Here is a 17,671-nt window from a genome sequence, read left to right as displayed (position 1 = left end):
CACTGAAAGTTTACGGTCTAAATGAATTCTTTATGGCTCTGCCCCCAACTGGCTTTAGCTTTGACTATAATGTCTTCTTGAAACTGAACACTTTGAAGGTAACAAATACACGTGGGCTTTAATTTGGTAATTTGGCAGTGGTTTAAAAAAATATTTTACATATCTATGAATACAAAATGAATATGCTTATTCTGCTGCTTGCCTGTCAGAGTACTCCATGGTGGGTACAAAGAGGTACAAAGACCTTGACCACAATGCACAGTCTGTTACCTTCATGATGAGCAAGTCGATAACTCTCCAGGCTGTTTCTGGACACTTGGGATAATAACTGTCTTATTCACCTGGCAGGAATTTTTCTGAGATCCAAATGAAAGGACCAAGTAAATTCTAGGATTTGTCATTAAATATACACTAGGAAGGCAAAACAACAGATTTTTGACATTTTCAAGAAATTCTTTTAACCTCAGTATTTTGGGCTTTCATATTGTGAAAGATGACTTTTTTGCACTGAAGTGCAACTGAAGGAAGAAATTCAGACATGTTACATCTTTAAGTGTTTTTTTAAATCATTTTAGGGGAAAATGATGATATACAAAGAATTAATTTTAAAAAGTTTCCTTAAAACAGTTTTGTTTCAGAAGAAACATCCAAGAATTCTCTGGATGGAGTATAATAAATTCACAGCAGAAAATAAGAGCTAATGCTGAGGTTTGTATGTTTATTTCCTTGTTGCTATCTACTACCCACTGCAGGCTAACAGAAGCCCATTAATATTTACTCCTCAAAGTGATCGAACCTGCTGACCTAAAATGGCCTGTGGTCCACAAATGGCACAGTTCAAAACATCACAAATTAACACTCTTAGTAGGCTCAGTGTGGCTATATTCCTTAGCAATGACAGGTCATTGCCTTTATTTTTTCCTAGTTTCCCTGGGCTCCATGGATTGTGTGTGTGTGAATTTCCCACATGACTCAAGTGATGTTTGGGAATGGGGGATGTTCAAAACAGGAAGGAATAGTATGTGCCCTCACTCCACAAAGAACACTGAGTCCCGCCATGTCTATGCAGAAGCAGATGGCAGCAGATGGTGTCACGTGGGGACACCTGAGGCAAAGGAGGTGCTTTTCCAAAACTGGTTCTGATGCTGCTGAGAGTCCCAGTTTGGAGACTGAATGCTCAAGTGTCAAGAGTGATTTCCAAAAGACCAATGAGAAAAGGAGTTAATTTCCTAATCCCCATGTCCCCAGCTCCACATGGGCCTTTGGCTTGTGAGTAATCAGGCTGCAATATGCTTCGGTTATGATCCTTTTTACGCTCCTTTTCTAAGAAATAAAATGTCACTATAGCTACTGATGGAAATCTGTACACAGAATAAAATTCCTATTTTTGATTCTTTTTGTCTGCACTGCACTTATTGATATACATCAAAAAAGAAATTTATTTATATTCAAAGAAAGGATGACTAGACTCTGTAAAGACCACCTGAGAACCTTGAAACTTTCCATTCTTCTACTTGGCTTTCAAATACGTGCAGTGAATCTCCTCTTTAGGCATATTCTTTGCAGAATCTTCCAAATTTCTGTTAGCCTACTTTTATTTTAGTGGCCTTACCTCAATCTTACCTCATTTAGGAAAAATGGAGAGGAAAATGCTATCCATTTCCATTCTGTTACTTATTTATTTTTAAATAGAAGAAAAAACTGTAGTCTGAATTCTACTTCTGGTCTAATTAAGATCTCAAATAGTTCGTTTACCACTCCTCACCTTGGGCTGTCCTTAGAACATTTTAGCCTGAAACTGAATAAGCTAGCGATACTCTTTATTTTGCAGGATGAATCTTTATGCTCCTTTTTAAAAAAATAAAAATGCTTTTTTTCCATCAACCAGGGACTGAAGACAGGTATCACTAGCTTCATTTTGTAAAGGGAGAAACTAAGGCAAAAAGAAGTTAAGGGACATGCCTCTAGTCATCCAGAAACTCAGTAACAGATCTGGGATTACAACAGAGAATTAACACCCCTGTCGAGAACCATAGCTGCCTTCTGGTGACTGAAAGCAATATAAAAATGCCATTTATCCAACAAGGGTGGTCATGCGAATTGGGGACTGCTCCAGAGAAGCAAAGGAAGCTAATACAGAGGGTCTTTTGTGGGCCCTGAGGTAGTCATGTTACATCTATTTCATTTAATTCAGCAGTATGCTCTGAGAAATAAAGCAGGAGTTTGTTCTGTAACAGGCATACATTAAGAAAGTTCACTCCTGTAGTGCTCATATACCCCGGCCACTTTTGTTAGTTGCCTGGTGTATAATTTTTTAGGGTTTCTTTATGCAGATTATTTTCCATCCCTCTCTAATAGCAAACAGGCAGTCATACTGTACACATTACAAAGCCCCTCCAATTTTGCTGGCTAAAGGTAAAAGTGTCACGGGCACAAGGGCTGAGTTAAAAGGAGAGCAAGTGGCAATTATCCATCCTATTAGAGCCCTCTACCCCATCCCCATTTTGCTGGAGCCTTGCTTTAAAATACACTGGCTCTCTGAATAACCTGAACAACAGATTAACCATAAATGTATTCCTGGAACTTAAGTTCCTCTTGCCTCAGTGCTGCGTACGATTATCAGGAACAGGGACCCACAGGGTCAGGACGAGAATCAGCATCAATTCAAATTCTGTTAGGGCAGCATAACATTTCATTTCAATAACACAGACAAATGCATCTTCAAAATCATCATTACACATTATAATCTTAAAATGCATGAGCTGATCTTTATTCTAATCCCTGTATTCGGTTAGCACAGCATTATGAAAATGTTTACTTTTGGGTATATATTTTTCTTGCATACATAGGAACCAAAGATATTTGGATCTATGCTAGATCTGTTAAGAATAATACTTATTCACTCTATAGCCAAACTAACATAATTTTTGTTTTCTGTTGAAATTAAATAAAAACTCTTGTACTGTCTGCTCATTTTTTCACATTAATTTCTCAGCAAGATAAGCTCCTTATAGACAGGCTACATACTTCACAAGACCTAGCACACTGCGGTAATTTTAAAAAAAATTGACTGAGCAATCATAATATAACTGCTACAAATAAACTTAGTCCTGCTTTGAGGTTGCTACGTAAATATGTAGTCAGTGACCTTGGACTGGGAATCTTGTGGGTCAAAATCTTGAATACATGGGAAACAAATGTCCTGATCAAGGGGGAAAACTTTCTACACAGCAATTCCAGGTGATCAGGATGAATTCTAGGTTGACTTACCTTGGGGCAAGGATCTGGGCAAGGTGCCCTTCTGGTATCCCTTTTATTTACATGAAGTAGCTCCAAACTTAAGAAAAAAAAAAAAAATCCAAGCGTAAAAGTACCAGAATAGAAAGGCATTTACATGGAGAAAGACCCAGGGCATGTTTCTGTTCTCTGGAGATTGTATCCTCGGTTTCCACCCAATCCTGAGTCCTTATCACTGGTCTCCATCCTAAGGCTCTCCAGAATGAGGTTACAAGATTGATTCCCTTTTAAGACTCACCCAACTTGTTACCTTTTCTAATAAGCCTTCTCTGTTCAATTTTAAGCCTAAAGTACATGCCATTCTTCTACCTTTCCTCAACACTCTGTGCACGTGTCAATCTTTAAGCCCTCCACACCATGATTTGCTGTCTCTTCTACCTATCCCCGACCAGACTGTGATCTATTCAAGAACTAAATAATGTAGATAAAGCTCTCAATGCCTGGCACTTTGTAGGTGCTCAATAAATGGTAGTGTCCTTTAGAAAGTTCGAAAATATATTTATGGCCGAACGGTATACTTAGAAATCTCTGGGTCATTTCAGATTTTTCTGATTGTGAGGTATATAAATTAAACATAATAAACCAGCAGATCACAGATGCAAAACCTTAGCGGTTTTGCCCATTAAGTGGTCACTCTTAAGGAAAGTTAGTAGTTTTCTTCTTATTTTCTTATTTGTCAAAAGCAGAAATTAAACATGAAGAAAAAAAGAGATAACATTCTCTAATCATTTACAAAAGACATCTTTTTATATAGGATTTAGCTCACAAATAATCTACAAAGATTCACTGCTTTAAGGTGAAAAGGTGGCAAGGATCTCAGACTTCAGCTTCTAGTTCAACCCCTTTGTGTTTCATGGCTGGAGAAAACGCAGGAGCAATAGTTTAGCAGCTGAAATCAACTCAACTCTTTAATCTGACAATTACCAAGCATGGAGTTATTCATTTTCATTGTGCTTCTGTTGCAAAGCATGTTTAAAGACTCAGATTTCTTGCATTGGCTGACTAGGACAGCGACAAGACTCAAGACACTGCAGCCCTCCTTCCAAATGCCCACAGTGACTGGTGAGACAAGCGTACATGGCCAAAGAAATATTTTGAGGGCTGACAGCTAAGAAAGTACATTAAAACCACAATCAGACCTAACTCGGATTCTCACCTTGGCCACAGCAGTATATATAATATTTTTGCCACATCCATAATAGGAACTTATTAGTGCTTAATGAAATCAATACACACACTAAAGAATGTGTACACTTTTCCCCAAAGCCACAACTAGAAACCACTCTAGCAACCACAAGTTCAATGAAAAGGACAGCTGTCACTTTGGAAGAAAACACTGGACAGGCCAGATCCAAGTCCTAAAGAACCTCCAGGGGACGAGAGTTGACAAAGAGCTCGTTAAGAACAAGTATTATGATCTATCCAACTCAAAGTGTTTCTCCCTCATCTTCACTACTCAAGAGCCAAAGTTAAAAGGCTTGGATTCATGGGGCCATTCACTACAAGAGCTCAGTTTCAAGACACTAAGGAAGGTCATCTTCAAACTCAAATTAGGTCAATTTCATCCTTTTAAATCCCAGGAAAATAATTCCACAAATGGAATGAGAATTTATTACGCTCTATATTCCTATTACTTCAATAACTTCTGGGAGCACTGACAAATCTAATTTAGAAAAAGATAAATTTGGACTCTAGCCCATAAAATTAAGAAAAATACTGTTCCTAATGGTAAGTTTTCTTAAAATGCCATTTAAATTTAGGCAAGTCATTTATTTGATTAACAAGCCAGCCCCCCCCCCTTTTTTTTCCCTTTTTTTTTTTTTTTTATGAGGAAGGAGCCTGTATTGATTACTAGACTCTGCACTATTTTCTGTCTGGCATATTTAAATGTCTCACAAGAGCATTCTTATTTGGACCAGCATTCTTATTTGCTCATGGAGATTTTGTTCAGTTCTCTGTACAAGGCACCTCAGGCGGCTGCCCGGCAGAGGGCAGGACTGCAGCACGTTGGGGATGGCAGGTTTGGTGCAGAGCTGTCATTCTTCCCATATTCTTGGAGGTAATAGTAGAGGCAGCTGCACGGGGAAGTCAGGAGGTGCTGGCTCTGATCCCAATTCTGCCACCAGCTTCAAAAATGTTCCTGGGATTCACTTCTTCTAAACAGTACAACTAGAAGTTATTTTCTAAGGAAGGATCTCCCTGCCAACAATGTAAGCCAAAAGCCCAGGAAAAAAGAGACTCATGTACAAACTTCCCCAAATGCTAGCTTTATATATTTATCATGATTTCTGTTAGTCCATAATTCCTGTTCTTGCCAGTAAGGTCAAGGAGTCTCCAACCAGTAAAATAATGAGACCGTGAAAAATGCATCCAAAAGCACACAGCACAGTAAGATAAATGGTCTTGTCTGTGAATGAGTATGAATTTAATCTCTAATGAACCTCCCCAAAAGAAGCCTTACCTTCTCTGTCCTTTCTACACTAGGACTCATTTCCAAAAGGACGATCACTTTTTTTCTTCTAAGTCAAACTACTGTGTTTTCCAGGTCCTCCAATGTCAAGTTCAAATGTTATGTTTCAAAAAGCTGTTCTTGATCTTTGCAACCAACCAGTCTCTGCACTTTGTTCCCTATGTCTGCCCCCTTCAAACTCCCAGAGCGCTTTTCTCCAATGGCACTAGTGTTCTATGACTATCTGTAGGTTGATATTATGCTTCTGGAGGGGGAAGCAGGGCCTTGCTTTCATTCTTGAGCTTGGTGTCCCTGAGGGCCCACCTCAAACAGTGCCTTCCACACAGCAGGACTCCACTGAGCTCACATGAATCCGAGTACTCGAGTACAGAGCAGAGGCAGAGGTTGGACGGGGTCTCTGTGCTAATGAGAACCAGGTCCCCATAGAAAAGAGCAGGATACTATGATGCATTAAGGGGAAATAACAGAAGTACTTCCACATACACCGGTTTGTGCCTTGGCAGGTATGCACAGGAAGGGGCAGCGTGTCTACTCCAGCAGGCTGTCCTGGTTTTATGGTCAGCTCCTACCTCCTTCAGCCAATTCTCTCACTTGAACTTTTGGTAACAGAACTTTCTGTCATTAACTTTTGCTACGCATCTGAATTATTCCTAAATACAGTTCAGCTGCCCATCTTCTGATCGGCCATTTTCAGAGGAAATAAAGTTAGATTCAATAAATACTATGTGAAAGGCTGTATTTGATTTCTGTAGCCAAGAGTGTTCCTGAGCATGGAGTTTTATAAAGAATCTCCTATTTGCCCTACTTAATTTGATATTATATTGCATTGCCCATAGTTACAGAGCACAATCCCCATCGTACATCACCACAGCTATTTCAGACTGGTAAACATGTTTGTCTGGATGGTTACTGAATATTTAAAGAGGTTAACATCTTTTCCTGAGTCTTATTTCCCTCTGCACTCGTGACTAATATAACACTATTAAACAGCATGGACTTGAATTCGACCATTTTCTTTTTGGATAATTTCTCTCCATTTTCTGGCTTTATGAAAGAAAAAAACACATATATTATCACATGTAGGGAAATCAGGATCACTAGAATGTTAATTTAGAAAATTCCAAATGGAGAATGGAGGGTGCAACTTTGGGTATAAAATGTAGGACCCAAATACCTAGGGAGTCTTTCAACAAGGAGGAAGAGTGCTTCAGAGGACAAATGAACAAGGAAGATTCCATCCCACAACCCAAAGCCATCGCATTTTTGGATGAAGCCTCAGGTCCTCACCTCTTGTTTCTGTCCTCCAGCTGCAGTGTGTACACCGTGCCATCAGCCGCGTGCGTCCTGGCGTTACCGTCTCCCCATTTCAGCTTCAGGCTCTGGGGCCCGGCAGCGGCACATTCGAGCCTAGGAGGCAACGGTGGTAACGGCCGAGTTTTTGCTTTAATGAACTGACTAAATGGTCCAGCTCCAATTTCATTTATGGCCTGAATTCTGATCCTGGAAAAAGGAAAAAAAAATCACAAAGATTGTTGGTTTAAGAAGCAGTGATTCCTCATTTGAAATAAACATTGTGTGGTGTATTTCTTACTTGCCCCTATAAGCAGTGTCATGGAATAAAGGAAAACAAGTTAAAAATAATTCAAGACAAATAGAGAAATGGGCAGGTCGGAAGACAGATTATCCTCTCCATTCCAAAAAATAGCCCAAAAAAACCACATTAGCAAGATATCCCTTAGTTCTTTAATTAAAAGAAAAAAGAAAGAAAGAAAGAAAGAAAGAAAGAAAAAGAAAGAAAGAAAGAATGGCAGAAAAGAGAAGACATACTAAAGACTTTCATATTTTGTTCTAGCCACCCTTCAGCTGCCTCAAAGTCAGTTTTGGAAGTGAGCTATAAAGAATAAATGAAATAGGAGAACAAGAAAGTCTCCTTCAAAGTTCAAAACAAAGGATAACAGCTCTTCAACAGCACATTTGCCTCCCCTTTCTCCAGCCTCACCCAACAACCTCTGCTAGTCCTTAACCAGTGCTATGTGTGCAGGCACTGCTGGTAACAGAGTGTCATTCAGATGTGCAATTATCTTAACTGGATGTTTACTATGTGTAGTGTTATGGGTAATAAAGATATACTAACACTGCTCTCATGGTCTAGGAACTGAAAATCAAACAGTTAAAATGTATATAGAAAAAATTTCCTATTATCATTCCTATTTTTCTTGTTCCTCTACTTCCTTACTAGTTGACTGAAAAAGTTCTCCAAGATCATCACACAACACATTGATGGCACTGCTCCACCTTCATCCTCAACACTCCTTCCCGCAGTGACTGCATGTTATTGAAGCTTGTTTCCTCCTGGCACTGAGTGGCCTGCAGGCCCCTGCCGAGGCCTTTCTCCTCGGCTTCTTGGACCAAAGGTCTCACAGTAGCTCCCACCCCACCCTCTGCTCGTCCTCTCTTCTTCTGTACAATATGGACAGTCCTCTCAATACCCTCAGCATTCCACAGCTTCATCCACTTAAGATCTTCCCCAGGTCTGCCTCTCCTCCATCTCTTCATGCCTCATTACTAGGCCTCTAGTCGAAACTTTCACCCAGATCCCTTGCTAGGTACATAGGCATCTTACTGGGCTGAATGTGCAGTGTGGTGTCACTAGTTCTAAACATTTCAACATTTAAACTTGATTAGAGTTTTAAACAGTCTTTCAAAACACATGATAATAAAAAATACAGTCAAAGAGAAATTCTCAGGAAACAGATCAGTTTAAAATATTCTTGTAATTTAGTTTTATGTACTTCTCACTTACAGCAATTATTGCTTATATCTAAATAGAAAATATCATTTAGGTATTACAATACCTTACTCCATCATATGACCTCAAATTAACCTTAATTCTTCAAATTTAAAATTACATAGTTCAGCAAGTCAATCTAATGACACATCTGTAAGTTGTTAAGGAGAAAAAAACAATAGATTAATTCCAGGTGAGGTGGAGTAAGCGCACTGCACCCTGTCTCTCCCACTGAATGCAGCTATTAAACCTGGACAAAATAAACAGAGCAGCTATGTAAGAAGTCCAAAAAGGAAATAGTAGCTGAAGGATCTGGGGAAGAATTTGAACTATCACCAAACCAGCAGTGAATTTACCATTTTTCCCCTTCATTACTCACTGGATTAGACTCAACGCAGCCTGAAATCCAGGAACAGACATTTGCATGGGCAGAGAGCTGCCTGGCTCAAAAGAAAGCAGAGTCTCTGAATGGTCAGAGTGAATGGGGGAAAATTCCCCCATTCCTCTTTTTTTTTTTTTTCTTTTCTATACTGTCTCATTCTCCAATCCTTAGCCAGTTCCATCATATTAACAGCCTAAAGAAGAAAAACCACATGATCATACTCATTGATACAGAAAAAGCATCTAATGAAATCCAACATATATTCATAATAAAAATTCCCAGCAAATTAGGGATAGAAGGGAAATTCTCAACCCAGAAGGGGCATCTATAGAAATACCTGCAGCTAACATTACACTTAATGGTGAAAGACTAAATGAAAGATCAGAACAAAGCAAGGATGTCTACTCTTACCACTCCTATTTAACGTCAGGTACCAGTCCCAGCCGGTGGGGGGGGGGGGGGGGGGGCGGAAAAGGCACAGAGATAGGAAATAAAGAAATATACTGCAAGACACTGCTGAGACTATTGAAGACCACCTAAATAGTGAGAGATATACTGTGATCATGAATTGGAAGACTCTACACAGAAAAAATGTCAATTCTTCCAAAATTGGATCTATAGATACAATGCAATTCTAATAAAATTCCAGCAGGATTCTTCTTAGTATAGATAAGGTGATTCTAAAAGTTATGTGGCAAGACAAAGGAACTAAAATTGCTAACACAAATCTGAAAAATAAGAATAAAGTTGGAAGAATCACACTATCTGATTTAGAACTTACTATAAAGCTTACTATAAAGTAATCAAGATAGTGTGGTATCAGACAGACACAAAGACCAACAGAACCAACATATATATGGCCAACTGATTTTCAAAAATGTGCAGAATTAATTCAACGAAGAAAGAACAGTCTTCTAAGTGGTATTGGAACAACTGGATATCAAAAGGAAAAATAAATCTCAATCTACACCTCAGATCTTATTAAAAAGTTAACTCATGGATCACAGATCTAAGTGTAGAATGTAAAATATAAAACTCTTAAGAAGAAAACAGGAGGAAATATTTCATACCTAGAATTAAAGACTTTTTAGATATGATGTGAAAAGAATGTATCCAGAATGTATCTAAGACCTTTCAAAACTCAGCAGCAAAACAACACAAAACCACCCAACTAATAAAAAAATGGGCAAAAGACTGGAACAAACATTCCACCAAAGAGGATATACACATGGCAAATATGCACACAAAAAGATGTTTAACATCATTAGCCACTAGGAAAATGCAAATTAAAACTACAATGGGGTAATACTATATCCCTATTAAAATGGCCAAAATAAAAAATGCTTATTAATACCATTCTGGCAAGTATAAGGAACAACTGAAACTCTCCTATTTTGCTGGTGAGAATGCAAAATGGTATAGTTACATTGCAAAACAATTTGCTTACAAAGTTTCTTATAAACTTTAACATACATTTATCATATGACCCAGCAATCACACTTCTTGGACTTTACTCTAGAGGAATTAAAGTTTACATTCACACAAAAACCTGCACATACACGTTTATACCAGCTCTATTCATAATCACCCAAAACTGGATGAATATCTGCCTCACAGTTTGGAATGTAGCAAACACTTATCACTGATAAAGTACAGCAAAAGTTCCATTACAAAGAGCCTTACTTTTCCCAGATTCTATTAAACTAGGGCTACATCAGGTCTCTTGTAGATAATGCAATGTCAGTCTCTCAACATAGCATTGAAAGACTACAGTAAACTCTTTTTTGCTTCCCAGCATGAGTCTTGTAAAATAGCTGTACGGTATTTAAGAGTTTTTTCCCTATGATTTGAAAAGTAAGAAATTTTTCTGCAACTGGAGAGGAAAAATCTTTTTAAAAAGGTGGCCATCATTGTGGTAGAAATTACTACCTTTTTTCCCTACTCAGGAAAAGGGAATTAAGCCAGACTTTAAGTCTCAGTCTTCTTTCAATGGTGTACAAATTTCCTCACCTACAAGGTTTATATCAATGTCTTTCCACTGTCCAGACTGCCATTCCTTCCCTTTATTCTGGGCAGAGGTATTCCTAGAGCCCAGAGGCCAAGATGCTTCCTTCCATCTGCTTGCCCATATTCCTCCAGAGCCAAGCTCACCTGTATTCAAGGTGATCCTACTGTTTTGCTCCATGCAGCCTCAACGGCCCTTAGCTACATTAATAAGTAAAAGGAAGGGAGGTAATGGGTTGCTTCAGATTGTTGTTCTGCTCAAGACAAAAAATTATAAGAGATCTGAATCATTTATAAGAATTAGAAATAGTTTATAATACACAAGTATCAAGATGCAGAAAGAAATGTAGATTTAATATTTACTTTCTTTTGTAAATTCATTTTCTTCACAAGGCCTCCCCAGTATTTTGATAGGTACTAGGTTCCTAATATCTGTAGCTCTAGGGTCCTCTGACCTTTTAACTGGGAAGTATTTGGTAGGCATATCGAATGTTAGCCATACATACATACACATACACACACACATACACACACCAAGAACAAGAATATCATGGTAGCATTTTAAGTCTCTTTAGCAGTGAAGCCTTTCTGGCTACTCTGCTCATCACTTTGGTGACCTTGGGGAAAGTATCCAACACCTTTAAGTAACAGTTTCCTCCTCTATGAAATCCGGTAGTAATATCTTCGCTGCATTTACAAATAGGATTACTTAATTAAGATAAGGAATATGGGAATATTTTATACTTTGCCATACAATCAGAAAAGGATTCAAGGTGGCTAAAAGCACTTTGGTGAACTTTAAAGTGCTACTTTATAGAGTTACTATTTTTATGACTTCTTTTAAGACCGTATTCCTCCGTAGAGCAGTGAAGAAAACGCGTTGGGCATCTATAGGAGGGGCACTGTACTGGGCACACAAACGTATATCTTCGTTTTAGTTGTATTACTACCACCACTTCACTTTATTACTTGAGGAATTTGCTGATACGATCTATGTTTTTCCCTCCTCTAAATTATGGCCAAGGACCCAGCAATAGCTAAAAGGACTGCCTTCTCAGAAGGTGAGATAACAGCTTAGAAACAGAAGAAAATGTTAATAACCACTGCAGCAAACAGCACTGAGAACTTGCTCTGTTCAAGGGACTATGCTATGGAGTAGGAACTAGTCCAGTTGTCCCTCAGTACCTGCAGAGGATTGTTCCCAGGACTCCTGTGGACACTAAAATCCATGGATGCTCAAGTCCCATATATAAAATGGCACAGTTCAGTCGGCCCTCTGGACCCGTGGATGCGGTGAGATGAGTGTTTTCTCTTGTATCTATCTATCTATCTATCTATCTATCTATCTATCTATCTATCATCTATCTATCTAATCTATCTATTATCTATCTATCTATCTATCTATGCCACACCACGTGCCTCTCGGGATCTTAGTTCCCTGACCAGGGATTGATCCTATGCCCCCTGCAGTGGAAGTACGGAGCCCTAACCACTGGACTGCCAGGGAAGTCCCTTGTCTTGCTTTTAGAGATGAGGAAACTGCAGTTAAACTCAGGTTAAATAACTCCATCTAACTGACACATTGGCTACTAGATGCTGAAGTCTAGATTTGTTACTGTCTCTAATTTCTACCCCAACCCCATGAGGAAGGAATTACTCTATTTCACAAGTGCAGGAACTGAGGCCGGCTAGGTTCAGTCATTTGCACTAATCTTCACAGCGGATATAGGTCAGATCTGGGTGTGAACCTGGTCTTTCTAGGCTCAAAGTCTTCGTGCATTCTGACACACCATTCCCTCCAAGCATAACTTGAGCCAAACGCAGCTTCTAATACAACCAAAAGATAATTTTAATTCAAACCACACTTTCAGTTCAACAACTGCCTTTTGCCAATGAAACAGACATTTAGAACAGTCAAATTTATTTTCACATTATTAAAACAACTTTTGGCCTTGGAATGAACTGCCTAGGTTTTAAAATACTTGCTTCAATTTATTCAAATAACAAAATGTGTTTCAGTAAAAATGCATGGAAAACATTTTTCCATGTAGCTGATGTACTGAACTAATGTTAATCAGTTTTAATGATAAAGTAGCACTCAAAACTGAAATAGAACTGAGGAACTGATCAAATGAGGCCATGTCTTCTAAAAATATTAAGAACTCTTAGTCTAGGAGGCTGAGAAAACTGAACAAGGACTAAGGTAGTTAATATTTCTTTTGTCTTGGGATGAAAAATGCAGTGTGTGAAAATAATTTCCTAATCCCAGTGAGAGCTCACCCAGGACTGATAAAAAAACAACAACAACAACAACAAACACTAACCTGAGGAACAATTCTAAAAATTCTCCTCAGAAAAAAATGATTTTCAAGTTTTATTAAATTAGTCTATCCCAAACCCAAACTTGAGACATTTTCTCTTTAACTGAAGTAACATGTTAATCTTGACATTTAGATAGGATCTGCATTTTTTTTTTTTTTAACCTGCAATGTATATCATTTTCTGAAATCTTCAGCTCTGCAAAATACAAGGGAAATGGAATTTTGCTTTCCAATTCAGGGAAGTGACTTAACTCTGAGAAGCTCTATCTTGGCCGGACTAATGTGAAAAATCTCTTTAAGTATCTAGAAGTCTGCAATATCCATCAATACACTGATAACACTGATTAAATAAATTACGAAGTATATTCTTTATAAATTTTGATTGAAAGTCCACTATTAAAATATCTTCTAATTTTAGATGCCAAATACACTACTGCTTCAGAAGATCATAGCCTAACATAATGCACTTTACACACTCTCTCTCTCAAATGACACTACGTATGCTAAAAGAAGAATGACGTTGAAAACTGGGGAAGGTGACTTCTCAATCACAATTAGCCGTCCCAGTACTCGGGAGGCCTCGAGTGAGGGGACAGTGAGGACAGCCCCCCCCTTCCTCCATGAAGAGTTGGGGTAAGAGAGGCCTAAGAAGCAAAAGATGGGCTTTTTACCCCACCAATCTACCTAATCATCCAATTAAGAAGAGAAAAATATGAAGGAGTAGTATGATCTTCAGATAACTTCTGAGGAAATAATAAATAGTAGCTTAAATACAGAAAACCTCTTTAGGGGAAAAGACGTGTTCAGAGTAAAGTTACTCGGAGAAGGCCCCCTGGAAGGGTAACCTTAGCTAGCTCAGGGTCATCCCTCCCTTCAACCAAGCTACTTCTGACAGCTCCTCAGAGACCAGTGCCACATTCCGTCTCCAGGCACTTAGACTTGCTTTTCTTCGTGCCCTGTCTTGACAGGAAAGAAACCTTAAATGTCTCCTGTGGCTTAAAGGATAATGCCAGATTCCCACACACATTTCTACCTGTAATCTGGTCATAACCCACCTGCCAGCTCCTTTCTTCCCTACCCTACCAGGCATTAGCAACAGATAATTTATTGAGTGCTTACTTACCAGGTGTCAGGTCCCACACAAGGTGCCTGAAGTCTAAAACATGACAACCCTATCATGTAATTATCCCCATTTTACAGATCAGAAAACTGAGGTACAGAGAGCCTAAATAGCTTGCCAGAGGTCACAGAGGCACCAAGTGAGAGACTCAGGATTGATGTCAAGGCTGTCTGACTCCAGTCCACTACTTTTGAACTACTTAGAACTTGTCTCTTTATAAAGCCCACTTCATCTTGTTAGAATGAAATGATTTATGATTCACTTCTTGACAGGTTTATGTAGTGCTTGACATATACTAAGGACTCAACAAATGTTATTTTCATCCCCATTTTACCTAGCAAAAACAGCACAGCAAACAAATCTACCTTAAGTTTTAGTTATTTGACAGCTCAATATGAGTCAGACATATAATGAGGTTGCCAAAAAAAGTAATCTTAGGCAACCTTACTAACTGCTCAATATGGAGAACAAGGAAGGTGACAGTTTTGCTCTGCTCTGAGCCAGCCAGACCGTTCCTGGAGGTCAGGGCACTACTCATTAAAGAGGCCATCAAGAAACAGAAATCACCTGATGAAGAGGATTGAGGGGGGGGTTATAGAAAACCCATGCCAGTGAAGACAGATCTGAATGAAGTGAAGATGGTTAAGTAGGAGACAGCTGAAATAATAAGATAATGATGTCTAGGCCCTAGGAGTGGGGCTCAGACTTCTGTCTTTTGCAAAACCTCTCCAGGTGATTCCTAAATACATTAGCATTCCAGAATCATTGCTCTAGGGCAGAGTTCTCAAACTTTTAACATGCATCAGAATTTCCTGCAGGGCTAATTAAAGCAAGGAGTGCTGGGCCCCACCCCGAGGGTTTCTGATTTGCAGGCCTCCAGTAGGGCCTGATACATAGCATTTTAATAAGTTTCTAGGTCATGCTGATGCTGCTGGCCCAGGAACCATGCTGTGAGTATCACTGCTCTAGGGGAGAGCCCTGGATCAACTGAGTAGATTCCAGCTATAGAGAGGTTTTGACAAAATGTAAGGGAAACTCTGTAGAAATAGAGTTGTCCACGGCTGGAATGCACTGCCTGGCGAGTAGAAGCTGAAAGCACTGCTCCATCACTGGAGGTGCGCACGCCAGGGTGCTGGGAGGGGGTGACACCAGGCAATCTTGTCTCAGCTCACAAAGCCTATGGCTCCCTGTGGCAGGAAGCATGCAAAGGAAAGCTACGTCTCTGTTTTCAATGACATTTTTTTCTCTGCAAACCAAAACACAAACTCAGTTCTAAGCTTAAAAGTAATGTCTTTAAAAATATCATTGTAATTCCAACCAAATTCCATACAGGGTGTCAGCAAGCCAGTGGATAGTTTGGCAAGCACCAGTGGAGAAGGGATGGATCCATTTTTGTGTCAGTAGGTTTGCTGCAGAGGTGCACATTTCTGTCCCAGCAAGACAGAGAAAGAATAAACTCCGTGTGAGAACAACGTGTAACTGCTAAAGGTTAAAAACAACAACAACAACAACAAAAACCCAAAAGAAACAAGCCCCATTGCCGCTTAAAATGTTTCATTCCACATTTTTATCTAGAACATCATGATCTGTTCACTTATATTTTAACCAATTTATGGGACAAAAAAAGGTGAGGTAAAAGTTGATTGGACTAAAATTATACCCTTAGTTCCCTGAAATACTCATTTTGTATTTCACCACAATTACTGCAATTGTGTTTTTGAAACATAAAAGAACAAGACTATGGGTTGACTGGAGTTCTACTATAGAGAATCCAATTAGGTACTATAGAAATAAAATTCCTTAAGTTGGACAAAGATGACCTTAAATATGAAACATCCAATTTATTTACTGATTGGCCAGCAAATACTCTGGCTAAATCTTTTTTTTTTTTTTTTTTTTTGCCAAGAACACAATATGACTTAGGGCCAAAGATCTGTCTTTTCTAAAGCTGTACATTTTTCATGCAATCTGTCTAAAATGGTGTCTTCCAAGCTACCCTGGAAGGTTAAGAGGTGACATCCTCCCAATGTGACTTTCCACGTTCAGCTCAATATAGCTAGCCTTGCATATTAATACTGAAATGAATTATTTATGCTACATCCATTAAATGCTTTTAAAATAGATTCTTGAGGTTTCACTATCCAAATCTAAGCTCTGTACATTACTAAACCATTTCATCTTCTCCAAAACAGAATTAATCTCTGAGGTACTTTTTAACATGTCTTTAATCAACCACTTATGTGGAAGATATTCTTGATAATTTCCACTGTAACTGGCATTTCATCAATAAGCAAAGATCCCCTACGTCAGTTCCTTCATTTGAGCTTTTGACCTCTAGATTTCTTTCTTGAAGTCATTCAACTATATGTTGACTAATAAACATCAGCGTTCCTCCAATATCAACCTTCTAAAACCCGTAAAGTTTTATAATCATTTAAGCCACCTTTAAGGTATGCATAATGGCAGGAAGAAGCAAAATTCTCAGGCTGACACCTTGCCCTAAAAGCCCTTTTGTGATTTCTGACCCGAATGTTCAGAGGACTGACCTGAGGATCTGAGTCCAGTCTGCGTAGACATGGGGTGGATCACACTGGACAAAAGACCTTTCAGTGAGCCCTGAGCCACTGGCTTCTTCATAGGTTTTCTGGCCTGAGGAATCCAAGTCAGGCAATGTTCTGGACATGCAGTCTCTTAGAAACAGCTAGGGGATGACATTCACTTGGTCATTTTCCCCCAGAGATACACCTCATGGTCAGGTCTCCTTAAAGCATCATCACTGGGGAATGTCCCTTAGGTCAAGTTCTGGGTTTAATTCACCTCTGGATTTCCTCAGCACCTGATTAGAGTGCTCTGGACACAATGGTCAGTCAGTATTTGGTTAGCAATCAAAGGTGGTGGCTGGTTTTCTGAGACTGGCTACAATGCTAAAAATGAAAAAATGCCCTTGGCCTGCCTCTTCATCTATATTAAGTCATACCGCCTTTATTCAGTTTCTAACTTGATTCCCACTTCAAACCATCCTGATCATTCTGAACCCTGGGTCTTCCTCTTTGAAATGCCAACAGGATTCTGTACAGTGTTATTTTCAGCCTGGGAGGTCACAAACATCTGCTATCTTAGGTTGCTGTTAAGTGTCCCCCAACTCCCTGAGTGCTCTGAGGGCAAGGATAGTGTTTATCACTATTTCATAGACCCTCAGTGCATAAGTACTGCGCCCCAGAGATTTCTTAAAAGAAGGAAAGACTAAACAAAAAACTGTCACTGTTTTGAAAAGCAAAATGAATACACT

The 17,671-nt window shown here is 39.1% G+C and overlaps 1 protein-coding gene across 4 annotated transcripts in view; it reads right to left on the bottom strand.

The window, feature by feature from the left end:
• Positions 1-17,671, bottom strand: part of FNDC3B (fibronectin type III domain containing 3B) — a 354,599-nt gene that overhangs the window by 20,992 nt on the left and 315,936 nt on the right. For all 4 annotated transcript variants that reach the window (XM_057546030.1, XM_007197501.2, XM_057546029.1 and 1 more), the window contains one exon: positions 7,055-7,267. In XM_057546030.1, coding sequence (XP_057402013.1) covers positions 7,055-7,267 — 213 coding nt within the window. The remainder of the gene's footprint in view (positions 1-7,054; positions 7,268-17,671) is intronic.

This window comes from Balaenoptera acutorostrata, chromosome 4 (assembly GCF_949987535.1).
Source record: "Balaenoptera acutorostrata chromosome 4, mBalAcu1.1, whole genome shotgun sequence".
Classification (NCBI taxonomy): domain Eukaryota; kingdom Metazoa; phylum Chordata; class Mammalia; order Artiodactyla; family Balaenopteridae; genus Balaenoptera; species Balaenoptera acutorostrata.
The sequence above is the reverse complement of the archived record's forward strand: the minus strand, read 5'-3'. Positions and strand labels throughout refer to the sequence as shown.